General features: G+C 49.6%; 4 protein-coding genes and 1 long non-coding RNA gene across 6 annotated transcripts in view; 3 read left to right on the top strand and 2 right to left on the bottom strand.

The window, feature by feature from the left end:
* Positions 1 to 5,513, bottom strand: part of LOC147139334 (uncharacterized) — a 29,066-nt gene extending 23,553 nt beyond the window's left edge. Inside the window, exons 1-2 of the long non-coding RNA XR_015088991.1 lie at positions 5,365 to 5,513; positions 5,165 to 5,278 (exon numbers count right to left, since the gene is read on the bottom strand). This is a non-coding gene — a long non-coding RNA (uncharacterized LOC147139334). The remainder of the gene's footprint in view (positions 1 to 5,164; positions 5,279 to 5,364) is intronic.
* Positions 2,300 to 4,092, top strand: foxq1b (forkhead box Q1b). Its single transcript, XM_086047414.1, has one exon. The coding sequence runs from the start codon at positions 2,696 to 2,698 to the stop codon at positions 3,659 to 3,661; it is 966 nt and encodes a 321-aa protein (XP_085903540.1). The 5' UTR covers positions 2,300 to 2,695; the 3' UTR covers positions 3,662 to 4,092.
* A 3,069-nt stretch (positions 5,514 to 8,582) lies between the features above and the next one.
* On the top strand, positions 8,583 to 12,813 carry foxf2b (forkhead box F2b). 2 transcript variants are annotated; one of them, XM_086047371.1, is made up of 2 exons: positions 8,583 to 9,780; positions 12,103 to 12,813. In XM_086047371.1, exons 1-2 carry the CDS (start codon positions 8,787 to 8,789, stop codon positions 12,300 to 12,302), a joined length of 1,194 nt encoding a protein of 397 aa, XP_085903497.1. In that variant the 5' UTR covers positions 8,583 to 8,786; the 3' UTR covers positions 12,303 to 12,813. The 2 variants fall into 2 exon arrangements, with proteins under 2 accessions (XP_085903497.1, XP_085903498.1); XM_086047372.1 differs by lacking the exon at positions 12,103 to 12,813 and adding an exon at positions 11,238 to 11,598.
* A 4,344-nt stretch (positions 12,814 to 17,157) lies between these two features.
* Positions 17,158 to 19,396, top strand: foxc1b (forkhead box C1b). The gene has a single exon (XM_086048322.1). It carries the CDS (start codon positions 17,451 to 17,453, stop codon positions 18,972 to 18,974), a length of 1,524 nt encoding a protein of 507 aa, XP_085904448.1. The 5' UTR covers positions 17,158 to 17,450; the 3' UTR covers positions 18,975 to 19,396.
* Positions 19,397 to 22,222: 2,826 nt separating this feature from the next.
* gmds (GDP-mannose 4,6-dehydratase) overlaps positions 22,223 to 27,760 on the bottom strand; it is a 69,521-nt gene continuing 63,983 nt past the window's right edge. The window contains exons 10-11 of the mRNA XM_086048414.1: positions 23,157 to 23,225; positions 22,223 to 22,550 (exon numbers count right to left, since the gene is read on the bottom strand). Of these exons, the coding sequence (XP_085904540.1) occupies positions 22,488 to 22,550; positions 23,157 to 23,225 (132 nt within the window). The 3' untranslated portion in view covers positions 22,223 to 22,487. The remainder of the gene's footprint in view (positions 22,551 to 23,156; positions 23,226 to 27,760) is intronic.

Here is a 27,760-nt window from a genome sequence, read left to right as displayed (position 1 = left end):
TTTCATATTTTGTTCCAAAATATTGGCCAGTCCACACGCGTCGGTTACTTTGAAACATTATCCAGCAATGGAAATTGTCGCAAATGGCTTGGGCTCATCCACGGTGCAATGCTAGTGGTTGAACAAACCTGCCGTTTTTGGGGGTCTCCTGAAAAGGGACTCTTTTGGAGGTTTTGGCCCGACGCCAGCGGCGCCACCTGTTGGTATGAAATCCACATTTCTTCGGTATACGACAAAAGCAAAGCAAAGCAAGGCAATTGAGCTTGCCGTTCCAATACGTTTGGAGGGGACTGTACCCGGACACCTGAGGCACACATACACGTGTACGTTTGACACCCCGTCCGCAACAAGGAGGCAGCAGGAATGCATGCGGTTGCTGAGGTAGACTGCAAAGCAGAGCAGACGCCGACCGCACCTCCCAATGTGTCCCAAAGTGGGCACGTCCACCTTCAAAGACGAAATCTGCTGCAGGGAATGCTGGGAATGTGGGCGACGCAAGACCTCTTGTTGCTGCCGTGCTCGCACACACACTTTGCGCTGTGTTTGTACAACCGTATGGGGGTTGGACACTCTTGGCTTGAAGAGAAGAAAGAAAGGCCCGCTGACAAGCAGGTAAGAAGTCATCCAGGCGCATGCAGACAAGCGCTAGCGTGTGAGCGCAAAGCGCCGCGCCGCGCCACTCAGGTGGGCTGACTTTTGGAGCGGCGAGGATTTGCCCCGAGAATTGACATGACTGGAATTCCACTCATGTCAACACTTTGACTGACAAGCTGTCCTCTCCTGTTCGTCGGAGACACCTCCAATGTCAACAGACGAGCGAAGACGACGCGGTGCCAAATTGCGCGGACGTTAGTTGGCAAGTGAGACAAGTGCGCGGTGCCCCGCCTCAAAGACGCCCGGGTTAGGGTAACCTTAACCCTGGCCCGGATCACGTCTTCTCAACTGCTTGACTTTGCAAAGCGCACACATTTTAGAGCGCCGTGAGATCACCTTCCGCTGTTTCACGTTGGCGGGAGACTCCCATTTCAATGTTGACAATCTTTTTGATAAAGAAAGGCATGCAGGTGTGTTTGCATTCATTGAACACAGGTGCGTGTGTGCGGGAAGCTGTCTTGGCAGCACACCTGAAAGAAAATACTGTACATCCTGCGCGCACAAAATACACACGAGCACTCCCGGGACGTGCGAAAGGCCGCCCGCGGCCTGCGTAGTCCCAACGAGGCAAACGAGCGCTGTCGGACCGAGAGCCCCCCTTCCTGCTCGACCTTTTTGCTTTGACCGCAAGACTTTGTTTGAAGCGCAGAAGACAAGTCAAGGAGTGGACTTGCATGCGCTTCCCCTGCATGTCTGACTTCAACTCTTGAAAGGTTCTTCTTTGCAGCCCCAAAGCAACGGAAGAGCGTCCATGGGAGCCAAGGCCACGTGGCACGCGTCAACTCGTCCAAAGCAAACGTTGGGCAAGTCACAAATGATTTGGAAAAAGAGCAGGACCGGCCCGATGTAACTCTGCACTTGTCCTCAGCCGCACAAAGTTGCTGAACATCAACGATGTGCTGCGGAGCGAATCATGAAGTGATTCGGTTTCATCGCAGGCAAACTTTGGATGCTCAATTGTCAGTTGTGTCATCAACAGAAGGCAACCGGCCGCGTCCGTGTTTGGGATCGTTCGTTGTGTGTTTCTTGCGGTTGTAAAAAACAAATGTGCATGCGTGTGAAGTGAATGCCAGAGTGCGGAACCTTCAGCGAGTTGTCAAAGCGCAAGCGGCCGGCGAAGACGACGAGCCCGCCGCAGGATGCCGATCGGTGGCTTGGGGCTCTCCGCATCTGCGAGACGTCGACGAGACTAAAGTCAGAGGCGCGAGCGCGTTGACTACGGTTCCATTCCGGATCACCTGCAAGCAAGCAAGTGCGACTTTGAAAGTAGGACTGCTGCTGATTGTTTCAAGATTTGAGCATGCCATTGCCTTTCCTCGGGAGTGTTCTCTATTTTCCCTGCTGCTGACTGGTCCAACTGCAAGAAATGACGAATGCGGCGATGATTGTACAAATTCAAAGCATGATCGCATGCAGTGTTTTCAAATGTTCAGCTGGTTCACTTCACCTTGGGGACAATGTTCAACATTGGCATGCGCGTTTCTCACATACCCAAAATGACACATCATTTCACCTAATCCCATAGAAGTAAATGTCTTTCAATAGCACTCAAAGCATATTCTACATTTTGTTGCGCATTTTCTCCACTGCCATTCAGCATCATTCCAAATCATTCCACGTTGCAATATTTTTTCATTCAGCATTTCAGCATTCGCACGCTCGAAGTTGCAGTTTAAAAAAACAAAACAAAAAAAACAAGTTTGAAGTGGCTAGACAGGCAGGCGCGTAAGTCGCCGTGTTTTCCCCCCGTGGCGTGCCACGGTAGCGTCCAATTGTAAACACCGCATATCACTCAATCGTTGCGTGCACCGGCTGGAAGCTCCGCCCCTGGGCCGTCCCTTGCGGGCCCGCGATATTAATAGCAACACCGGCGTGTCTCCCGAGACAGACAGCCAGACCTGTTCGCGGGCGCTCCAGGCACAAGCACCCGCGCACGCCCCACTCCGCCATTCGCCCACCTGCTCAGCTCGCGCAGCAGCGGCGGCAGCGGCAGCAGCAGCAGCAGCAGCAGCAGCAGAAGCAGCAGCCAGGCGGGGCGAGAATGAAACTGGAGGTTTTTTCCGCGCTGCACTTTTCTCACAAGCCGCTGCAGCTGTGCGCCGACGCGGACGCCGACGGGGACGCGGACGGGGACGGGGACGGGGACGGGGACGCGGACGCGGACGCGGGGATCCCCTCTCCTCTGTCCGGGGACGAGCTGGGCTCGGACGGCGACTGCGCGGCCAGCAGCCCGCCACCCGTGACCCCGGGCGTCGACCCGAGCAAGGGCAAGCCGTACACGCGCAGACCCAAGCCCCCTTACTCCTACATCGCCCTCATCGCCATGGCCATCCGCGAGTCGGGCTGCGGCCGCCTCACCCTGGCCGAGATCAACGACTACCTGATGAACAAGTTCCCCTTTTTCCGCGGCAGTTACACGGGCTGGAGGAACTCGGTGCGCCACAACCTGTCCCTCAACGACTGCTTCGTCAAAGTGCTGCGGGACCCGTCCAGGCCTTGGGGCAAGGACAACTACTGGATGCTCAACCCCCACAGCGAGTACACCTTCGCCGACGGGGTCTTCCGCCGCAGGAGGAAGCGCATCTCCAAGAGGGCGCCCGACGACCACGAGGTCCCGGACGTTAAGCTAGGGGAGGACGCCCGCCTCCCGCCCGCCCCCGAGGACGGGGCGGGGGCCAAGTTCTGCGGCCCCTTCGCCATCGACAGCATCCTTGGCAAGCCCTTCAAACGGGGGGAAGACGACTGCGTGAGGGTGCGCGGCCGCGGCCGCGGCCACGGCCACGGCCACGGCCTCTTCTGGCCCCCGGGGGCCCACGTACAGCTGCCCTATGCTCTGAACTTGCCACTGCATCACAACTACCTGCCCGAGGCGGCGTGCGGCGGCACGGAGGCCGGGGGGGCCCCACTTGCGTACCTCCATCACAAAGCCCGACTAGAGGCCGCCCCCCACGCGCTCAAGACGCCCCCCAAGGCGGCAAGCTTTCATATAGACTCTCTGCTCTCATAAGGACACGCACGGCAAATGTGCACTTTCGCATGTGCAGGGCGAGCTCGGTTCGCGTTGCTTCTCTTCCTCTCTCGAGACCATCGGCTGCTCTTCTGCAGTCGTTGCTTATCCCGGGACAGTTGACTGTACACGCGCGTGTTGCGGGGACACGTGTTTGTTTTCATGCTTCGTTTGATGTTTCCGCTGCCAGCGCGCAAGAGGGGGCGTGGGGGTGGGGGAGGGTGGGGGTTTGGGGGGCGGGGGTAGGGCCAGCGGGCCCGGAGCGGGCCCAAACAGCAAGCCATAGTCGCGTCTTTGGCTGTTGAGCTGCTCCCAAAATGTTGTCAACGTGCAGCAAATCACTGACTGATCTGCACTCCAAAGTCGTCATGGAAGCGCACATCTTTTGCATGCCTGCTATTTTGGTGAATAAAACAAGTGAAACAATGACAGCTGTGCGGTTTCAAGTCTTCGTTCTTAAGCGTGCAACCTGCACGTGGCTACATACACGCGCAGGTTGAAAAGTTTCATAAAAAAAAAAAAATCCTATACGACTGTATGAAGAGGCCTACTGTCTGCAACGACACCGTTCACAAAAATGGGGGTCATGTTTTGGAAAGAAAAGCACAGTTTTGAATTCACCAAGTAGTCGGCCAATGTGGGATGAAAAAAAAAAAGTCTGTGCTTGAACATTGTTGCAGACAACAAAAAGAGTGGATATCAATGAACAGTCAAATTATGGGGATGGGCAGGGGACACCAACGACAAATCATCACCATCATCACCATCATCACCATCATCATCATCTTAACGGGCCTCGAACGGCAATGATGTTACTTTATCGTCCATATTCTGTGGCACATTTTCTTCTTATAATTTTGAACACAAATACAAAGTCGCCTTTGTATAAACGATCCAAATAATTTCAAAATGGAATGTCGGTAGGGTAAGACCAGTGCTCGATCAAAAAATATGTTTTGGGAGGCCGATCGTATAGGACAGCAATGTTGTGATGGATGATGTTTTTATTTAATGCTGCTGTTTGGCCTGAAGACCTCAGTAGCTCTCCGCGGTCCTGAACCCCCCCCCCCCGGCCCCCGCGCACACACCCACACCCACACACACATACACACAGATCTTGCACCCCAAACCCAAGAACGGACGCTTACTACGCAAGTAAAACATGAACAATTCAGCGTTGATACTTGTTAAATGTCAATTGGATTTATCTTGGTTCAAAACAGCGAAGAAAAGAGCCGATTTCAAACCACGCTGTTAGAAAAACATCAAATGAGCGCCATAGCCGATTGGAATGTTGTTTACAATATTAACAGAGAATAAAAACGATCGTGACCTTTAACTTTTTAACTCTACGAGATGTCCGTTCAAATGGTGCGCCAGAAACAGCTGCACTAGCTCAAACAATCGTGCGGGGAATGACTTGCACAGACACATAGAAAAAATAGGCCTAACCTCTAAAAAAAAAAGATAAACAATAACAATAATAATCATTATCATCATCACCTTTCTTTCTTTTTGTTGTTGTCGCTGTTGCTTGTTTTTGCGACTGTGCCAAGTAGCTGATGTGTTTTCCCTTTTCATTGTGCTCAGCAAGCACAAAAGCAGCAGCAGCAGCAGCTGGAGGCCCGTTGCAGTCGTTGGCAAATGTCACAAATACAATCAAATCAAATCCAAATAATGGTGCGGAATTGTGTGGGACTCACGGCAACGTCCACGTGCACGCGTCCAAGTCCAGGTGACAGGTGGGACGTGCGCGGTGCATGTTGCAGAGGCAATGCTGCAACCTGCAGGTGAAACCACAGAAGAACATACCTGTGGGACAGTCACGTGACGGTTCCCTCTCAGTGCTCGTCTTAACCTCACGCGCATTCTTCATATACTTCATTCTTAACCCTAAGAATAATGATAGTAATGATGATAATAATAACAACAATAATAATATTAATAATAATAAAAAGGGTGATTAGCCTCACCTTTGAAGTGGTGTGGAATCTCTTTTCTTTTTCTGGGCCTCATGCATGCAGCTAAGTGAGGCTCACCAAAGTCAACTTGGCAAGTTAGAAGGTCAAGTCCAAACAAAGCGTCACTCCGGCAGCCTGAACCGCGTCCGACCTCCCTCAAGCACGCGGGTTGGGTGTTCGGGGGGGGGGGGGGACGTTCCGAAGATCCCGCAGCAGTATAGGCTGAGAAGAAGGAGGAAAAAAGTCAGTCAGACAATCCGCAGCCACGATTGAGCCACAATTCATTTCGGATTTACAGCAACAGCTCGCCTTGAAGTCATTTCTGGAAAGTGAAATTGGAATTCGTGGTTCTTCACTTGATACATGCAAACAACTTACCCCAACATTGCAGCACAGACATGTCAACAACGGCGACGTGGACCCACGTGGGTCTCCATTCTTGGCAGTATTCGATAGATTGGGGGGCGGGGTATGGTCCAATGTTGCATGATGTGATATTTCAGCTTGGTAGCTATGTGAAAGGAGCAGAAAAAAAAGGGGGAGGGGGGCAGCTCCCACAACAAAGATTGTGCGTGCAGGCCGAAGCATCCTGCAGATCTCGACGGGGGGTCGCCAGTTTTGATGTCGCAGGAAATTTGTGGGGCCACCAAGCCGCGCTGCGTGTCGTGCACGGAAAATCATTTGATCCGCACATCCTTTGTTTGTGCAAAGTGCAAAGGTTATTGTGTGCAAAGTCCGACCGGGCTGATGAAAGATTTTCGCCAGTGCTCGGAGGCATGCGCACACATTGAAAAGAGATGGGAAGCAAATTCAAAGAGATTGGAAAGAAATTTAAAAGAGATTTCAAAAAGATGTCAAAGAGATTTCAAAGAGGCCATGCAGAAAGCACTTCGACATGAAGACGTTTTTTTTTTTTTTTTTTTTTTTTTTTTGCATCACGCATCTTGTTATTATTAGGCCCGATGTTGTACAAGTGTGTGTGTGTGTGTGTGTGTGTGTGCGTGTAGCTGTCGAAGCCCGCTAGGCTAATTTGGCTTTTCTCTCTCTAATGAACGCAAAGCCCCCCGGGACCGCCGCTGGCCGGGGGCGGTAAGCTGACACTGGCGCACTGTGTGTGGCATGCAGGGCCGCGCTTGATGGAAAAAGCCTGCTTCCACTCACGTCAAAGTCGTTTATTGAGAGAACGACTCCCCCCACCCCCGCCCCCCGCCCCACCCCGCACCCCACGCCCCACGCCCGCCCACGCCTCCATACGCACAGCACAACGAAGGCTCCCACGAGTAGCTCCCTGATGGCCTGATCACAACCGACACCGCCAGCGTTTGTTTTGATTCTCCTGCGGAGCATTTTAAGAGGAAATTAGGAGAAAAACAAAGTCATGAGAAGATGGGGCGGGCGGGCGGGCGGGCAGGCATGCAGGCAGGCAGGGGATGGGCAACTTCAATGCTGGGGGGGCCACATTCGTCATCAGTGCTACTCGGGGGTCACAAAGGACCACGCACTTCCTAAGCACATGTCGGATAAAAATCACATTTTAAATATGGATAAAATATGTGCTCTTCATACATTTCAAAATATTTTTTCTAAAGCACGTATAACAATCCACTATACCCTAACCCATCAACAAAAGCTTTGAACAAAATAAACACATATTGAGATTTTTCTTCTTCAGTGCAAAGGGCTCTCTTGTATAACCTTTTAAGGACAGCACAAAACTGCTGAACAGCAAACCAACATTACGTGCAAAAGAACTCATTTTCCACCAAAATCAACTGACTCAAAATGTTAAAATTATTTCAGTACAACGTTTGTCTTGCTTGCTAATTCAAATCCGCACCAAAAATAGTAGGCCTACTTATACCGCCCAACTACAACATGCGACTCAGTGTAAGGACTTCTGAGACATGTCCGGGGGCGTGGTGGCCATCGTAAATTTGGGGAGTTTCCCGAATGGCTGCTGGCCCAGATTGCCCCTGCATGATGGCCAAGCGCCTGATCCCACCCTGCTCCACGTAGACAAATATTTCCAGGCCCAATACATCCCTGGACATGTCTGCCACCTAGTTGCTATTGGTGATATTACAACTTAAAGCCACAGGCGAGCACTGCATATTAGCAGATTTTTTCCCCCATATTTTTCCATATTTTCCCTCATGTTCCAGAATAGGCCCCATTTTTCAGGGAACTGTATATGTAATGTTGATCAGCAAGAATTTTGACTGGGGCGGGGGGCGGGTGCTGGGGGTAACAAAATTAATACATTTTTAATACATTAAAAAAATATATGTAAATCAAAAAACACATCTACATCTATATTTTTTATTATTATTTCTTTGTCAAATGAATGAAGGCGCCACAGAATGTGGTCGCAGTTTCCCATCCGTGAGACATGTTGTGATTTCTTGGGATTATTAAAAATGATGCGTGTGCTTTATCGGGCAGGCAGGCGGGCGGGCAGGCCCAATTCCAAGTCGGGCCCGGTGACAAGCGGTTGAGAGTTTTCGGATGTGGCAACACGGGCCAGAAATGGCCAAGCGGATGGGAGTGCACGGAGGCGGTTCTTTTCGTCGGGGAGATTTGAATGGCGACAGCGGGCGGGCGCATGAGGGTCTCTCCACAGAGGGGAGAACGATTGATGAGACGAGAGTTTTGTTTGGCTGGACTTGGCGCATGCACGCAGTCGAAGGGCTTTCGGTGTTTCCTCCACTTGAGCGATCGTCGAGGCGCTGGACGGCCACCCGGCGCGCCGCCACGCCGGGCCTGCACTTGGCTCCACTGTGACCCGCAGTGGAGGGAGGCCCCCCCACGGGAGCCCCCCCCCCCCAACTCCCTCCCCCGCCTGTCCACTTGAAAGCCGCGCAGGGACAATCATCGGCTGGCTCCCCCCGCCTCCCGCTCTTCCCCTTCCTCTTCCTCTCCACTGGCCGCGCGCACCCGCCGTGCGTCAAGTACGTGCGTAACGGCAGAGTCGTGCGTAAGTGGAGCGAAGACAGATTTGTCTCCATTTTGATGCGAGCGAAAGACGCTGACTGGCGAGCAGCGCAGCGCAGCGCAGCGCAGCGCAGCGTAGCGTAGCGTCCATTTTCTTGCTTTCTTTTTGTGTTGGCCCGATCCTTTTGCCGCTTTTCCGGGGCCTCTGACGCCAGCCGTGCGTCAGCGCCGACATGACGAGCGCGAGCCCTCGGCGGCAGCAGCATCTGCAGGAGCCCCCGGGGCCTCCTCTGAGATCGAGTCCGGCGTCCGGCGTCCTGCAGCCCGCCATGCTGAGCCCGCAAGCCGCCGGCTCGGAAAGCTCGCCGGCTGCGCTCAAAGGCAAGAAGAGCGGCTCCGGGTTGAGGCGGCCGGAGAAGCCTCCCTACTCCTACATCGCTCTCATCGTCATGGCCATCCAAAGCTCGCCGAGCAAGCGGCTGACCCTCAGCGAAATCTACCAGTTCCTCCAGGCCCGCTTCCCCTTCTTCAGGGGCTCCTATCAGGGCTGGAAAAACTCGGTGCGGCACAATCTGTCGCTCAACGAGTGCTTCATCAAGCTGCCCAAGGGCCTGGGCAGGCCGGGCAAGGGCCACTACTGGACCATCGACCCCGGAAGCGAGTTCATGTTCGAGGAGGGCTCGTTCCGTCGCCGGCCCAGAGGCTTCAGGAGAAAGTGCCAAGCCCTGAAACCCATGTACCGCATGATGAACGGCCTCGGCTTCGGCGCGTCCATCCTGCCGCAGGCTTTGGACTTTCAGGCGCCGTCGGCGACGCTCGCCTGCCACGGCGGCGGCTACAACTTGCAGGACGTGATGGGCAACTCCGTGGCGGCGGGCTACGACGCGCTGGGCGCGGGCCACCACGTGGCCCACGTGTCCCCGAGCCCGGGCTCCACGTACATGGCCAGTTGCCCGGTGCCGTCTAACGGGGACTACGGGCCGGACGGCAGCAGCAGCAGCAGCAGTCCACTGCCCTCCTCGCCGGCCCTCGCGAGCGCCATGGACGGCCACTCCCCGTACGCCGGCGCCGGCGCGTCCGCGCACTGGGCCGCCCCGGGTGGGGCGCCCTACATCAAGCAGCAGCCTTTGACTTCCGGCAGCCCCGCGGCGGGCATGTCGTCCTACTCCCTGGAGCAGACCTACATGCACCAAAACGCCAGGGACGGCCACACGAGCGACATAGCAGGTACACAGCAACATGCGCCGCAATTTGACACAACCAGCAAAAATACCTGCAAGGCGTTTGACACGGCTAGAGAAAATAACTAGAACCTCAACCTATAACTTGATACACTCAACAACTCATGCCGAATCGACAAGTATGAGCCACAATTTCAATTTCCACATTTACACACACACATATAGATACATATACATACAAATATATACATACATATATATACACACACATATATACACACACATATATATATATATATATATATATATATATATATATATATATATATATAATTTTTTTTATAGAGAGAGAGAAAATAATTATACAGAACATATTACCAAAATATTGCTGACAACAAAAACAGCTCCTAAGAGTTGAATTTAAGAGCTGATCGAGACATCCCCCAAATGTTTTCTTGCTAATAACCAAAATCAGTTCACAACTTCGTTCTCTCCACTTTTATTGGCACCAGACATTCAAAGGGACAAGAAAGTGAACGAAGCATTTCCGTGGGTGCGTTTGACTTAATTGACCTATTTTGGTTTGGTGCCTTGTCGCGGAATTCTTTTCGTGCTTGCAAAAAAAAAAAAAAAAAAATCATCCTACATAAACAATCCATCACAATGATTCCCGTTATCAATTGCAACAGTCGTGCTCACTTTCAAGACGCGCATCTACTTTCCGTTTGCGTGCTGCGTTACTGACAACACACTTGACGCGATAAGTTTCGAGTAATTCCATGCAAAGTCGTTTGCAAATTGCCACTTGACGCTGGTTGGCAAGAGCGCCGCGCAGCAGTCTTGAGCATTTCAGCCTGCAGACGAGCAGCCAATGCACGCCGGAGCCCGAAAGCGGCAAACAAAGGCTGCGCGTGCAGTTGGGGACGAGTTCAGCCTCAAGAGAGTCGAGGGAGGCCTCGTCTGCATGCGCGCGTCTTGACTGAGCCCAAATACACTCCACAATGGCGCTGCCAGTCACAAAGTCTGAGCAAAGGAGCCAGCTCCAGTTGTCGCATCTGCAAGGCCCTTTGACGGCCTTGACAGAGACACCAGTCGCCAACATTTATGACCGGCAAAATGAATTACCACCACGGTTTCCATCATATTCATTCATGTCGACACACTCGTGCGGTGAGCTCATCAATTCATATATTTTGGACAGAAAAGACAAATATTTAATCAACAAACTGGCATCGCAATCAAATGTACTGCACATCTCTTTGGATCATTGTTTTCGTAGGCCTTGGGAGTGCTTAAGCACCAATAAAAATGAATCCCAGGACACCTAAACAATGAGAGCTGAAAAACAAAAACGTTTTCAACTGGATGTCCTTTCGGGTAAAATCACAACACTTGGTTGAAACGTAAGATTTGAGCAAAAAAAATTGAGTTGTGAGGTTGGAGCCGAGCTGCTACGGAAGAGCTCAGTGAGTGGAAGCCCTCCAACATTGTTTCTGCTTTCAGGGCAGCCAGAGAGGCGCAACATTCCCAAAAGCTAAGTTCGATGCTTTACATGCTTGCATTGCCAATAAACGTAATACAAAAACAAGTCCAAGGTCTGTTTTTGGTGATCACGGAAGGGGGCTGGTTTAGCCCCCCAAAAATGCACACAGCATGTGATATGGAGGGGGGGGGGGCGCTGTTATAACCTAATAGATTGACCCCCCCCAGAAATTAAACTTTACTCGATGATTCCAATCCATTCCTCTTTTGCTGTGGCTCAATCTTGAAAAAAACCTCAAACAGATTTGACAGATTACTCTCAGATTCTTGTGTTTTCTTTCAGATTTTTTTTGGGGGGGGTGCTGGGGGTTTAAAATCTAATCTTAGAATCGCCCCTGAATAAAATCACAAATGTTGCCACAGGAAGGCAAGACCGTCCAAAATATCTGAAAATGATCATGTTGTCTCATGAAAAGCACATTGTAAATTACAAAACGTAGACATAAAAGCGTTTTTTACGGCTTGTCAAATGCTCAGGCATAAAAAAAAATGTCAAAAAACATGCAGATGCTAATATTAGACTGATAAAACTGCTGGGTAACCCAGCAACCAACCCATTGGATCAGTTTGAGACAATTTCCTGGGATATTTTGTAGAACACAACACAGAATTTGTACCCTACAAAAAAGGTTATTTTGATACACATTAACTCAAAATTGGGTCCACACATTAACTCAAAATTGGGTCCCAAGTAGTGGATCGGTCCATTTCTGGATCACATTTTTTTTTGTGTGTGCTTGCAGTTTAAAGGGTGCACCGTACTTAAGTTTAGGTTCGAAAATGAGCCGCAAAGACTTTGAATGTTTTTTTTTCTGTGCCACCACAGTGGGGATGCCACGTTACCAGAGCCACTGCGACAGGAAAGATTTTGTGTTCAACTTGAACGGCATCTCGTCGTTCCACCCGACGGCTGGCACGTCCTACTATCACCATCATCATCATCACCACCACCATCCTCATCCGCATCCTCATCCTCATCCTCATCCTCAGAGCGTGTGTCCGGACATCAAACCGTGCGTCATGTGAGCGCCGCTGCCTGCCTGCCACGACGGACGCGCGCGCGCGCGCGCGCAATCAAACTGCACGTCCGCCGCCCGCGGAGAAAAATGTGCAGCTGGCCGGGGGACAAGTCAACGCGTGCATCGCGACGGAGAGATTCGCGTGCTGCTTCTCTGTGGAACCTGAGCAAATATGCAATCAAGCAACGTCGACGAAGAGACGTTCGCGAGGCCTTACAGAAGAAAAGAAAAAGAAAAGCAACACACGCTTCTTCGTCGTACATTCGTTGTACATTATAAATGTTTTATGCTCCACGCGGATGCTGTATTATGTATGACCTGCTACAAACATTGCACTTATTGTATAACCATTGTCCAAAGTTTCAATAAAGCTGTTACATTGTAGCACACGTTGAACTATTTCCATGGGACAGATGTTGCTTAGCTTTGCATTAAAATGCTGCAACGGGACACTGAGCCTCAAGGCAACAAACACTCAATAGCATTTTGGTGAACAGAGCACGGATTGGTTTTCACATTTCAGCCTATTTCATTACGAGCTCACGAACTCTTTTTGAAGCTTTTGTCAAATTAAAAGCACCTTCACAAACTCTATAAGGTTTTGGTTTTGGCTACATCCTTTATAAATTTAGATTTGAATATTCGACTGTACTGCACTTCATAAATGCGCCCAAATGATGGTTGAATTTAATGCGTTTTATTTTGTCAAGTGGCTGCACACAATAAAATCAAAATCATTTATTTCGTGCAACTACTCGACGAACTAAAATTGATGCACAGTATTTATTCGGTGCAGGAGTAAAGAGCACCGTGAAATCAAAACCAAAAACTTCAATGGGACACAATTACCTCATTTCAATTTGTAAAGTGTCCCTCCCTGTATAAAAGGTTTTTTGTCTATTTACTGAATTTATGTTTCTAAAGAGGTTGCAGGAAATGAAATCATAGGGAGCCATAGATTTAAAAAAAAATTAGTAGATTTATAGCCTACTGTATTTGAAAAAAATTGTGTGGATACAGATGATTTTATTTTGTGCAAGCACTTGACGAAATACAATTGACTGATGAATTTCATTTTATTTAATTAGTTTCATTTCATATACTTTATTGTCCCCAAATGGAAATTTGTAATGGACAATCAATTGGCCTTGCAGTTTACCATCGGCAGCATAGCACACACACCGGGGGCGACACACGTCACACAACAGGTAAACAGGTTACGCCCACGCTATGACGACAAAGAAAAAGCACAGTCCCGGAAAACTAAACGACATAAATAAATTCATTATCTTAACGCATGTGGGAATAAAAGAATGTTTGTATGGGGTAAATTCAACACGGCCTTTCTTTTTGGGTGCATGTATTTCTCATTGACGGAGCCACTTGTCTCACATTGCATGTCAGCACGTCAAAACATTTGAGCAATTTGGAAGGAATCGTGCATCGCTGCATGGCGGAATCTTCGGACCTTCAAAATGCTCACTTTTGAGGGAGAAAAAAAAATGCAGTTCAATCACTCATAGTGCATCGTCAAAAACAGCTTTCCACTTCCAACATTGTAGATGTTAATTAATTATTTTATAATATATAATTAATTATTTTAATAATTTAATTTGTAAAAGAACACCCGCGTGCATGTGTGGACTAATCAATGGCGTTTATTTGTTCAAAAAATATTACATTTACCAAATTGTTGGCCCGACGCCTGCAGCGACATGTAAGCTACAAATAAAACAACAGTCAGCGTGACGAATGTGGTATTTTGAGATGGCGGTTTGAAAAAAAAAAAATCCGATTTAAGGCCTGAAGAACACACGCATCCTGTTTTCATTGCGGCGATGTGGAACAAGGAAGGAAACGTCCTTTTATATAAATGTACACCACACTAATTCGTATCCGAAGAGGCCATGCAGTCTTCCATTGCCTTTTAAACAAGACGCCGCAAAGTGGCGCATTTGAGGTGTGAAATTGTATTTGACCAGAATGGCCAGCTCGGATGTCGACATAGGGTGGAGTGTAGCGCCACCTAGCGGCCACTTCTGCAATGATGTCACAGTGCAAGGACACGCTCTTCTTTCCGCCCTCCTCGCCTCAGCGCATATAACAGGTAAGCAGAGGCGCAATAATCGACACCCGCCCGCGAAGATGTGTCAGAAAAAGAAATGAGAAGCATTGCAGGCGCTTATAGGACACGCACCGCAAGGCCACTCTTGCACTTCTTCAAATCTATGACGAATTGAGCTATGCTAAAATGATTTTTTTTCTTTTTTTGCTGAAAAGAAATCACACACACCTCAATTAAATTCATGATCGTCAAATAAGTCATCAAAGTCGGTTTCGCGTTGTTATTTTTGCAGGAAAAACCTTAACAAAAAACCTGGTACGCCATGAACACCTTTGTACTGTTTACAATAGAGTATTTCAATAATGAACCAAATCTGGGGCAAATACTTGATGTGACTGAATAGGCACACCCTTCAACGAAATAAGGTGGAAAAATAGTTTAACAAAACAAATCTAAAGTTGAGTCAACAAAAACAAACAAAGAAAACAATAACAGCAAGCTAGCGTCAACCCAAATGAGGCTCATTTCTTTGGTAGTGTTTTCCCCTCACGAGTTGGGCTCTGTTGACTCTTGGGGGCCCCCTAGTGGTTACGGCGCCCTAAGCGGGTGCATGCTCGGGACACTCATGCCTCAGCAGAGTGCCGGAACAAAACAAGAAAGAAAGAAGGAAAGAGAGACGGAAAAGAAAGAAAGAAATAGAAAAGAAAGAAAGAAAGACATACAAGACAGACAGAAAGAAAAGACAGGAAAAACAGACAGAAAAGAAAGACAGGACAGACAGGACAGACAGCAGAACACAGCAGCAGACAGCAGACGGTATATCAAGTGGACCGAGACCGCGCCTTGGGGCGGAGTGCCACGACGCCATATTGGATGTGGAACGTGGAGGATTGTTGACAAAGCTCTCTGAATTGTCTGCAAGCCAATCGTTCATTCGTGTGCTTTGTCCTGTTGACAAGTGACTTTGGATGAAAAATCAACATTGTAGCAGCGGGGACATCAAGGCTAAGGCTAAGGCTAAGGCTAAGGCTAAGGCTGCTGCTGTTGCACGCGCACTCTTAGGCCGAAAGATGGCGGCATTTCATTGGGGCTACCTTGTCACTCACTAGACTCGAGGGAAAAGGGGCCGAGATGCAATCATCATGCAATGTCGACCTGTGACCACGCGGAGGCAGCTGTGGACCACACTGTCACAGAAACAAACAGACGGGTTTGGGAGCAAGGGCCGGGAGGGGGCATTTTTTTTTGGGGGGGGGGGGGGGGGGGGGCACAGCTTGGAGCCTAATAAAAAACGAATAAAGGAAAATAAAAACATGAAAAGAAATACATTATATTTCAAAAAACATATCGAGACGTGTGTTTATGGGGTGGTCCGTCCCCGTAGCGGCGATATGAGTCCAACGTGTTCTTAGGTCAGAGTCTGTCAACCGAGGCTGACGGAGTAGCAAAGGTATAATGATAGTGTAACACTTCTAGGCAGTACATATAAAGCCAAACATATTGATTCCGGCGGTAACTGGGCGTGCCCTTTGGTGACGTTTAATGAAGCGCACGGGCCAACACAACTGACAACATTTCTGCACACACGCGTGTTGCCCGCGTACAGGGCGAGCTTTAAAAAAGACCAATGACGGAGGAATAATGAAGACATCGACAGACACGCGCATTTGTTCACTGTTAGCTTAACTTAGAGGCAGTGACGATGGAGGAGGTGGTTCAGTGCACTTTTCTTTTCTTGTGCATGGCCTTCGAGTGTGAAAAAAAAAACAGGCGACACATTACTGGGCCTCCTCACGTGGGCAAAACAAGTTTCATATTCAAGTTCATTGTACTGTAGGCACATACACAATGACGACCATATTGAATGAATTGAACAATGTAAAATGTTATATTCTCTCTCTCTCTGCCTATGTATATATATATATATATATATATATATATATATATATATATATATATATATATATATATATATATATATATACACATACATATACATATATATATACATATATATGTATACATATGTATGTGTGTGTGTGTGTAAAATTACTGCATCTCGCTGAAATATTTCGTGATTTTTTATTATTATTATTATTATTATTATTATTATTAGAGATGTAAGTAAAGTTGTCAAATAAAGAAAAGGAGTGTTAATTCCGTTGGCCCGCAGCGGCGGTGTCAATTCGTTTGTAGACAATTTGATTTGTTTGAATAAACTTGACGAAATTCAAGGGCCTGTAAAGTACGTGCGAATTCGACTGAACCGTTGCCACGCTCGTCTTCGTCGACGTTTGGTGCATGCTCCGTTTGAGTTTTTTTTATCAGTGGAAAGAGAGAAAGAAAGAGAGAGAAAGAAAGAGAGAAAGAAAGAAAGAAAGAAAGAGTGAAAGAAAGAAAGAGAGAAAGAAGGAGAGAAAGAAGGAGAGAAAGAAGGAGAGAAAGAAGGAGAGAAAGAAAGAAAGAAAGAAGGAAAGAAAGAAAGAAAGAAAAATCACAGCTCGATCTTCTATGAACCTTTCATGACTTGCCACACAAGGCCCACAGGCGCTGCAGGGGAGCGGGAAGGTGTGAAGACTTTGGTGCTTTGGTGGTGATTTCCAGGTGTCCGTCTCGTCTACAGTATTGATCGTAAAGTTTTGCAATCGACTCGACATTTCTAGAAGTTGGGCCGAGGGGGTGTGCTCGCGGGCATTTTTCTTTGAAATGACCAAGTGAACTTTCCAGAGGATGGCTCGGCCCACCAATTGGATGATGGAGCGCACATTTGGGGAGGAGCAGCCCAAGCAGCCAAAAGGGAGGAGAAGCGCTCAGGCTCAAACAAAAGCAAAAAGTAAAAATGCTTCGAGCTCTCTCTCAGTGGAGTGGCGCTCCTGCGACTTTGCTTTTGGCTTTGCGAATGTGAACCGCCGGGGCCCGGACGGTCTCTGGTCCATGCGGAGGGCTGTGTCCTGAACTGGGCTGCGACAGACAGCGAGCGGAGGAGGTGGAGGAGGAGGAGGAGGAGGAGGGGGAGGAGGAGGACCCAAAAAGTCAAACAAGACCAAAAAGCAGCGCCGAACTTGAGGGAACTTGGACGCATTGGCCGGGATGCAGGCGCGCTACTCCGTGTCCAGCCCCAACGCCCTGGGGGTCGTGCCGTACATCGGCAGCGAGCAGGACTACTACCGGGCCGCCGCTGGCTACGCCGGGATGCCGGCGCCCATGAGCGTGTACTCCCACGCAGCTCACGAGCAGTACGCGGGCGGCATGGGCCGCGCCTACGGGCCGTACAGTCCTCAGCAGCAGCAGCAGCTGCAACTGCAGCCGCCGCAGCCGCCGCCGCCGCCGCCGCCGCAGCAGCAGCAGCAGCCCAGGGACATGGTCAAACCGCCCTACAGCTACATCGCTCTCATCACCATGGCCATCCAAAACTCCCCGGAGAAGAAGATCACCCTGAACGGCATCTACCAGTTCATCATGGAGCGGTTCCCTTTCTACCGGGACAACAAGCAGGGCTGGCAGAACAGCATACGCCACAACCTGTCGCTCAACGAGTGCTTCGTCAAAGTGCCGCGCGACGACAAGAAGCCCGGCAAGGGCAGCTACTGGACGCTGGACCCGGATTCGTACAACATGTTCGAGAACGGCAGCTTCCTGCGGCGCAGGAGGCGCTTCAAGAAGAAAGACGCGCAGAAGGACAAGGACGAGCGCGAGCGGGCCAAGGAGCTGGAGGCGGCCGGCCGCGCCCCGGCTCGGGAGCACGACTGCCGGCCTGTGCGCGTCCAGGACATCAAGACGGAGAACGGCACCTGCACGCCACCCAGAGCCGCGTCGCCGGCGCTCGGCGCCGTCCCCAAAACGGAGAGTCCCGCAGGCAGCTGCGGCGGCGGCGGCGGCGGCGTCGGCGGCGGCGGCGGCGGCGGCAGCCCGCGCAGCCCTCGAAGCCCGCGCAGCCGCTCGCTCGTTCCGGACGCCTCCGAGCAGCCTCGGCAGCGCAGCCACACTCCCGCTCAGGGTTTCAGCGTGGACAACATCATGACGTCGGATCTGCCCCCGCCTCTCGTCGCCTCCTCGCGGACAGCTGCGACCCCCGCGCTGGCGCTCAGCTACTCCCCCGGCCAGGCGTCTTCCTACGCGGCCAGCACGTGCAACCAGAACGCCACCACCTGCAGCTATCACTGCAACATGCGAGCCATGAGCCTGTACGAGGCCGAGCGAGCCCCCGGGGGCCACCCGGCGCCGTCCGGCAGCGTCGACGAGGCTTTGCCCGACTACTGCGTCACCAGCAGCGCGACGGCCGCGTCGCCGCCGCTGAGCCTGCACGCCGACCAGGGGGGCCAGCAGGGGGGCCAGCAGGGAAGCCAGCAGGGGGGCCAGCAGGGGGGCCAGCAGGGGGGCCAGCAGGGGGGCCAGCAGGAGGGCCAGCAGGAGGGCCAGCAGGGCCGGCTCGCCTCCTGGTACGGCGACCTGGGCTACCCGTGCCAGCAGCCGAACTTGCACTCGGTCCGGGAGATGTTCGAGTCCCAGCGGATGGGGCTGAACGGGAACGGCAGCTGTCAGATGGCCTTCCCGGCCACGCAGTCCATCTACCGCACCACAGGAGCTTTTGTTTATGACTGCGGCAAGTTCTGACCGCTTCCAAAGCCGTCAACCTTCATAATATTTGATTGGTTTTTGCCCACTTGACATCCCGAATGGACACGCAGATGATTTGGTGCATGCAGGCAGGCAGGCAGGCAGGCAGGCAGGCAGGCAGGCGCGCGTAAGCACCAAAACACGTAAGTTTATTCTCTTAACTTAAAAAAAGGCTCGAACCCTTTGCGTGCGGACTTTTGTAAATTATATTCTAATATATTTATTTTGAAAGGGAGTGTCTTGGAAAGCCTGACACGCAAATGTCAAATGTCCTACGCTGCCCGAACATGTCCCGATGACGTCTCAGCGGGACCTTTGTAGCCTCAACTGGTCATTTTATTCGTAGGCCACATTTGTCAACGCATTTTCGAAGGCATTACATTTTGGGGGATGAATAAAGTGCCATGGTTCTCATTTGACTCATTTATTAGTGCTATCTTTTTTATTGATTGATTTTTTTCAAATCAGGCCTGAATGGAAACGTCGCATTGATGCAAACCACGCAGGCAGGCAGTGACGGAGGCTCTCGCTGAACTCGGGAGCCGATTGAAAGCCTGCGTGGCTTGCTTGTCCCCAATTTCACGTCAAGCGTTCATTTGCGCTCAGTTGCGGCGATCGCGCGTGGGGTCACCCTCCACGTCGATCACCGCGTGCACGCGTGTAAGCGTGGCAGGAGCTGCTGCGAGGCCCAAAAAGGCAGCGCCACTCAGCTAAAGGAAGGTGCGTGTGTGAAATTGGCTTCGATACAGCACAAAATTGGTTTGTTTTCAAAACGTAACGGGAATATTTGCAAACACACTTTTTTCGAATATGCTCGAGGAGGAGATGAGGAAAACGTTCATGGTTGAGGTTGTATTTCGCAGCTCGGCCTGCAGCTGGTCCGAATATGTCGAAAGTGCTTTTTTCCTTTTTTTTCTTCATTTAAATTTCATTTAAACTTGCGGGCAAGTGCATGTGAACATGCAACATATTTTAGCAGCGTTGTCAATCCGCACTCAACACGCGAAAGTCGTCACTCAACTTTGAAGTGAGTGATTCTTGCGACGTTTTATTGTTTGGAATGGCTTTTTTTTTTCTTTCTAGAAGCTCTATGTCAAGCTCTAGAACGCACCGAATTGTTCCATGCAGCCCCCTGATAACATGCAGCACATTAGGATTTTGTGTGACAAAACCTACACGATAGAATTGATTAATAAGATAAACATTTTTGTCTAATTGTGTGCAAGTGCACGTGTTACACAAAACTGCATGTAATGAAAAGTGCTTTTCTTTGACTGACAAACTCAAATTAGACTGTATGAAAAACAACAGCAACACTGCAGACGTGATTTCTCATCTTTCCGCTGTATACACACATGCAGGCACACACCAACAAAATGTGTTGACCTGGTTGGTCTCTTCGCGAGTTCAACTTTGCCTGAAAAAAGGCCTCTCTCTCCAGACTGCAATATTATAATATTATTCATATATATATATATATATATATATATACACACATACACACATGTAATATATATATACACACATGTAATATATATATATATATATGTATATATGTATGTATATTTATATATGTATGTATATATATATGTATATATATGTATATGTGTATGTATATATATATATATATATATATATATATATATATATATATATACATACACACGTAATATATACACACATGTAATATATATATATACATGTATATATATATATATAATATATCACACACTGAAAAAAATGCTCTGCATCTTACACTCAATTTTATTGCAGCAAGCGGTTGAAAGAATTAAGATCATCTGAATCCAGATAGATCTACTTTGAAAATGTATCTGGATACAGATGATTTTATTTTTTGCAACCACGACAAAATAAAGTGGAGTAAATTCAATCATAATTTTTTCAGTATATATATATATATATATATATATATATGTGTGTGTGGGTGTGTGTGTGTGTGTGTATATATATATATATATATATACACACACACACACACACACACACCCACACACACACACACACACACACACACCCACACACATATACACACACACATACACAAAGTGGAGATTTTTTTTCCCTTGGATTTGTTTTAATTTCCGCGCCAAGGGTGATCAGAATTCCGATTTGTGTTCAAGTTGAGCCTGCAGCGCACCCGCGAGGGCCTCCGTCCACGAATCAAGCGGGAGCACATCTGCTTCTCATTTTCTGTCCGCACTACGGCTACAACACGTCCACGGCCGTCACACGCATGCACGTGAAAAGAAAAGAAAAAACAGTCGGCAAAATGCAGAGCGCAGCCTCAATATGGTGCAAAGGTTCAAATGAGACAAACATGCACGCGTGCGGGACCCACGCAGCCACAGCGTGAAAAAGAAAGAAATTCATTTGTGGCTTCATCATTTATTATCAGATCAGGACGTTTCTTTTTCTTTTCTTTTTTAAAATCAAATAACTTCATTTCAATATAACGTTAACGACAATATAATGACCCTTTTTAATGAGATCATATATTTTGTTTTTGATTTAGTTATCAATTACTTCTTCCACATGACGGTACGTGCACTGAAAAAAAATGGTTTGCATTGTTTACTCAATTTTATTTCTTCAAGTGGTTGCACGAAATATATGAACCTGATTCCACATACATTTTTAAGTACACTTTACATCGACTTAAAAATGTATGTGGATCCAGATGATTTCATTTTGTGCACCTCCAGAAATAGAACTGAGTAAATCCAACTATTTTTTTTTTCAGTGTGAATAGAAACTCTCACAATGTGCTTTTCATGCATGCTAAATTACATTTTGAAAAATGATCAAAAGCGCACAATTTATGGAAATCTTTTTTTAACATTTTTTTAAGGCTGGATTCACGCTACATTAAGGGCCTTCAATAAAATAAAAAAATGCAAAAGATGTTCATGATGTGTTAAAAGTAAACTTAAGTAAAAAAAAACAAACAAAAAAAAAACAAACTCCCAAACGAAGTTTGGGGAGTGGGAATAAATTGAGGAGAATTTCCGAAATTGCTGCAACGAAGTGTGCGTGCGTGTGTGCGTGTGTGTGTGCGTGTGTGTGCGTGTACCGGGCACAACTACAAGAAGTTGTCCTTCTTGTCCAATCAAAGAGTGTTGTGCGTGCCAAATAATAATAATAATAATAATAATCATAATAATTTCAAAAGCAATGGATCAGACAGAGAGAGAGAGAGAGAGAGGGACGAGAGACGGACCGACAAGTTGTGCTGAGTGCATTTACTTTTCCAAATGAGCATTTGCAATTGTGAACTTGACGATGTCAGCTGCAGTCCTTCATTTTCTTCGCACGTTGGGTCCTGCTCTTCAATTGAGCTCTGAGCCAGAAGGGAAGCAATCCTTCACTGTTTAACAGGCTGCCACTACGGGCAATCAAAAGCAAAACAAACGGGAAACGGAGGGTCACTTAGAAATGTGCTGGTCTTCCCTTGACGGAATGTGCAGAGGTTGGCGTCCTCCGGGGCCCGTCTCAGGCATTGGGGTTTTTCTTCATCAGCGCAATGTCTGCCTCCACCATTTCTTTCACCAGCTCCTGCAGACACGCGCCACACATGACGTCACCGCGACGTCACCCCGGCAACGCTCAATGACGTGAAGACGGAGTCGTCTCTGTCTCTTGGTCGCTCGAGCAGAAGCGGGCAAAGCTTGGCGCTCAAGGGCAACTTTGGAGCTTCCAGCAAATCAAAACACACGTTCGCTCATCCTTCCGCCTGCTATGTTGCTTGTCCTCTTTTGAATCATTTTCCCGCTTTTGTCTCGTTGTGTCCAAATAAACCTTCGTTGGTAGTTCCACTGTTAATCATCCCATCGACTAAACTGCCTTCACTACATGAGGAGAGATTTGAAGCAAGTCGAGTTGTCCACCATGCACGACCGAATCCGAATCGAAATTGGACTTCACTGAGGCGCGACGCGTCAAACGTTGCATTTCTTTGAGTGACGATGACACCCGCAACCGCGCACGTCTTGTTTGGAACGACGCATGGGAAGCGGGCTGACCTTGATTTGCAGCTAGCTCGAGCACTCGTCTAAAGTTGTCCGGCCCTCTTCCAGATCAGTTGCATCGAAACAAACATTTTCCTAGCGCATTCGTCAAAAAGTGGCGACTGCCACTGGGCGAACACAGGAAGAGACTCACCTCAAAAGTCACTTTTGGCTTCCACCCCAGCTTGTCATGCGCTTTGCTGCTGTCGCCTTGCAGGTAATCCTACAAGGACAAAAGGCGCAAACGTCAACAACAGACACAAACGCCCGACCGCGTCTACCGAGCAGGTCGGACACGGGAGACGCCGACGGCTGCCTCTTGTCTTCTGTTGACCAGACACCATCCCCCAAAAAATTATTGGAAAAAATTATGGGGGGAATCCAATTTTATATGCTGAGAACGCTTTGGATGATCAACGATGGCAGCAAAGAACGTTGACGCAGCGACACAAAGTGCAGCTGCCGTCTGGTCTCCTTCATCGCTCTCTGACAGTGTCACTTAAAAGGGATGCTGTTTTCAACGCCCGCGTTTTGACATCTTAAAGCGCAAGTGGATCATTCATGTTGCGCGAAGAGCGGGACTATCGAAGTTGTTGTTGTCGTCTTTATTTCCATTTCAACACAAATGCCCAGTGGACAATGAAAGGCTGAACTGCAAATGTGTCAGACGAATCATGTACGGCAAGAAGTCCAAATTTGCCCGCGTCTAACCATAATGGATGACTTCCTTCATGCTTTGATTGATTGAAATCACTCGCTCGCATCATTAGACTTGGTAGGGGATGAATTAGACAACGTTGCCAAGCATGTGCGCTCGGCGCGCTCACCGTCACCCGACCTGGCCCGGACATCCTGTCGTTTGAAGTGACACACGTCCCATTTTTCTGAAGGAGCAAGCGCGATGCGACAATTGTAGCGAGAGCAGGCCCGACCGAAATGAAAGCGGCTAGCTAACAAGTGTTGCGCGGCCACGTGAATTCACCCCAAACGCAGCGCGGAGCCAATCATTGAACTTCAACCACAAACAGATGTTGCGCAACACAATCGTCATATGGCTCCCATTTGGAACCCAACACCGAGATTTTGGGAGACTACTTTCCCTGCGCCTGAAAATGTGGAGCGCAGATTAGGAGCAATAAAATGACGGCAGGTAAATGTGACGCGCGCAGCCACAAGTGGGTCATCTCCCAAATCGATTGGGCCAAAGTTGAAGACGATCCAATGTGGTGGCGTCCGACGAGCCATTGAGAAGACACGCGGAGCAAAAGGCTGAAAAGAGCAGAAGGGATTCAGACGATTGCATTGTGCATCTTCGACGGGATCAAGGGAGATTACCATGCACTTGTTGCATCATCAGAGCGGAGCAACCTTTGCGTTGTTCACCACAATGAAACATTACAAATCATTCATTGCGGCTAAACCAAACAATTCCACCGACGTTAGTTGAAGCGCACGAAGGGCCTCTTTGTTCCTGTCACGGAGCAAGGTGAAGCCCGCCTGCTTTCCAACCGCGCGGTCGTCGTACAAAACGGCTTTGTGTTTGGCCGACGCCTCCCGAGAAAAGATGGAAAAGGAGCAGACCGAGTGCGGGCGCGCAGCCAGTCAACGGCAACCGCAACGGGCCCGCAAGGCAGACGATTTCTCGTATCACTGCAAGGCTTTGCCCCAATTTTTTAACAAATCCCACGGCATGGCTTGGAGCCGTCCCATGCGCCCACTCGACATACGCCAACATGCGAGAGATGTCAAACCAGATGCGCTCCTTGGGCCCCCCCCATCGCCGCGCACCTTTTGTCACCATGTCCAATTGGCCGCAAAGATGACAACAACACAAGGCCCACATCAAGTGGGACAAAGTCAAGCAAATGGTTTGGAGCGGACCCGAAAGCGGTGCCCGTTGCCCACACTGGCTCACCTCCCCCCGTCAGGCCTCCTCAAGTTGCTTTGATGTCATTTTTTTGCGCCAACAATGGAAGCGGGAGCAAGAAAGCAGCCGTCTCGCGGGTGCGCGCAAAGACGCAGGTGGCTGAGCTCTGCCGCTGCGCACGTGCCGGCAGGTGACCGCACGCTCTCGGTCGGGGCGACCGGCGCGCCCTTGCGGCGGCCAAGCCCGGCGGTCCGAGGGCGAAAGAGCCGAAGGAGTGCGCAGGGAGGAAAGAGAGGCCAGGCCGCCGGTGCGCTGCACGTAAACGCCTCGGGCAGCGCGGCGGGTGCCGGCAGTTCCGGTCTGCCATGTTGTGCTTGACCAGAAGTGAGCCCCAACGAGTCCAGAAACAACAACAACAACAACAACAACAACAACAAAGATCGGCCTACGTGTGCCACGGGGAGTCCAGTCAAATGGATTTCTAGCATCACAAGAAAGGGCTTCTTCACGTGCCCACAGTTGACAAATAGGAAGGGCATCCCCTCATCTTAACCCCCGGGAGAGCAAGGAAAAACTCCCAAAACCCCATCCGGGGAAAAATGAGAGACCTTGAGAAGGGACCGCAGATGGGGGAATCCCCCTTCCGGTGGGCGAACGACGACCAACACATATTGAGGAGTGGGAGGGAGTGCGGAGGCTTCACTTGCTGCTTGTCCGCCCAAAGTAGCGCAACATTTTGTCCTTGCTACTTGGTCCAGGAGTGAAAAGGTTCTTGTGGCCAGGTTTGGACCACCGCCTGAGATTGAGCGAGTGAGAGCACGAAAGAGAGAGAGCGAGCGAGCGGGCGGGCGGTCGAGCGTCAGAGAGGAGGACGGTGTGACTTGGAGCTCAGGTTTCCTTCCCCGACTCCCCACGCAGCTCGGCCTGCGCACAATGTGCTAAGTGACCTCCGAAGGGTGGCCCTGTCATTGGGGTCAGCGCCGACACTCCCATCTGCACACGGCAACCTTAAATCTTCAGCGCAATACAGTCCAATTTGCCAATTTGCCAGCAGCACAACACGCCACATTCATGCAAATCAACTCAACTTGACCGCATGTCAACATTTGCAAGGAAGTCGTGTACATATGCATACATATGTAGGTCTTGTGTATTGTATGTATTTGTGACATGTCACGTGCCTGCAGCTGTGTCAAAGGTGAGCATCTCCCATGCTGCGTTTTTTCCAATGCTAATCTTTTTCTAAGGCTTTGTCGGCAACGAGATGTAAAGTACGTGTGTTGTCTGCGTGGAAACCCAGCGCAGCTGGACTTGTTGCCACTGCTCCTCACAAGTCTTCCTGACCCCTCCCTCCGACTCCATTTTATTATTCCTGCCGACAGGAAAGGGATCATAATTCCTCGAGTCGGCATAAAGCTGCAGACCGGGAGTGAGAGTTAAAGGGGGGGGGGGGCTGAACGGAGGGCTCAGGTGACTGACACTGAGGTCAAACACAAACAGAGTCGTCACAAGTGAAATGTCTGTTAACGTGCAGAATAGAGACACAAGTACAACATGTGTGGCCATGCGTCTGCATGTGCGCGCGCGGGTGTGTGTGTGTGTGGCATGGGTTGCGTTCCTCTGAGCGGATTCCTCCAATCCGGCAAAGGCAGAAAAGAAAAAGTGCCGCAGTTTTAATTGTCCCGTATTCGGTCAAGCTCGTCCGAGGCGCTTTGACACGACTCGCTCGCCGCTCTCAGCTTGCCTTTCCGCAACCTCCCGCATCGATGCCTTTTTTCAAACAAATAATAAGAATCAATTAAATGACCGGATTTCCCGAATGAAAAAAAGCCAATGTTTATCAGCATTTGTGGACGAGTTCAGAGCAAAGATGGTGAAGCTGCATTGAGCTGTTCTGCAAATGGAATAAGCCGCCCGCCCGCCCCAAGTGGAAATGCTTTCAAATCCAGGTTGAAAACGTTTCGGGCCATCGTCAGTGAACGTCGGGCGGCCCCGACGCGGCCCCGGCCGGCCACGATTCTCAAGATGAAAATTGCATTCACTAAACACAATAATCAAACAAGATTTATTTACGTAATGACATGGTCCAAGTAACTCACTCACAGAAAAACGCTGTTGTGTTAAGGGGGTTCATTCAAATGATGTCTTCATTTATAATCCCACGACATAACAGATACAAAAATGGTTCATGTTTGGTTTTTGTGCTTGATTGTAAACAAAAGCCAGCGCATTGATGACACGTTTAAAGGCAAAAAGAAGCTTGAAAATAATTGACGGTGGTGATGTATAGCAGGAAAGCAGTGAAGGGGGTTCTCGCATTTTCCGGGGGTACATTGAGGGCGAGCGAGCGGACGAGCGAGCGAGCGAGCGGGCGAGCGAGCGAGCGGGCGAGCGCACTGCACCTCTTTCAGGACAGCGTTTCCTCTTTGAGCAGCATTCCTGGCCTTATCAGCCGCACGAATCGGATCGGCTCTCCTCATCGTGGCCAAACAGGGAGAGCCGGAACGTGACGGTGCGGAGCCGCGGCCCAGAAAGCCAGAGCCAGCCCCAGAGCTGGGTTTCGTTTTCTGCTGGCTCGGCTGGCCGCCGATGCGGCGATAAGGCGGAGAGAAAAACAGCCAACACTTGCGAGCAAGCGTCGCTCGGCTAAGGTCTGCTCGACAACTGCGGGGCAAAAAAGATTGCTCGACAAGTCGCCTCCACCTTTGAAACGTTGACGCTCAAGTCAAACAAACAAATGTTGAAAATCCACCGATGCGGCCCGTCTTCGTAACACAATCGGCTTTAGCGCGGGTCGCGTCCCTCCACTGGTTAGCAGTAACGCCATTTTGCTATGACCTGCCATCAAGATAGGGAGCCTAATTTCCAAGGATGAACGGTTTGAACAAGCA

Source organism: Filicampus tigris, chromosome 12 (assembly GCF_054856515.1).
Source record: "Filicampus tigris isolate MCC_2025a chromosome 12, RoL_Ftig_1.0, whole genome shotgun sequence".
Lineage (NCBI taxonomy): Eukaryota > Metazoa > Chordata > Actinopteri > Syngnathiformes > Syngnathidae > Filicampus > Filicampus tigris.
Note: the sequence above shows the minus strand (reverse complement) of the source record. Positions and strands in the feature narration are given on the sequence as shown.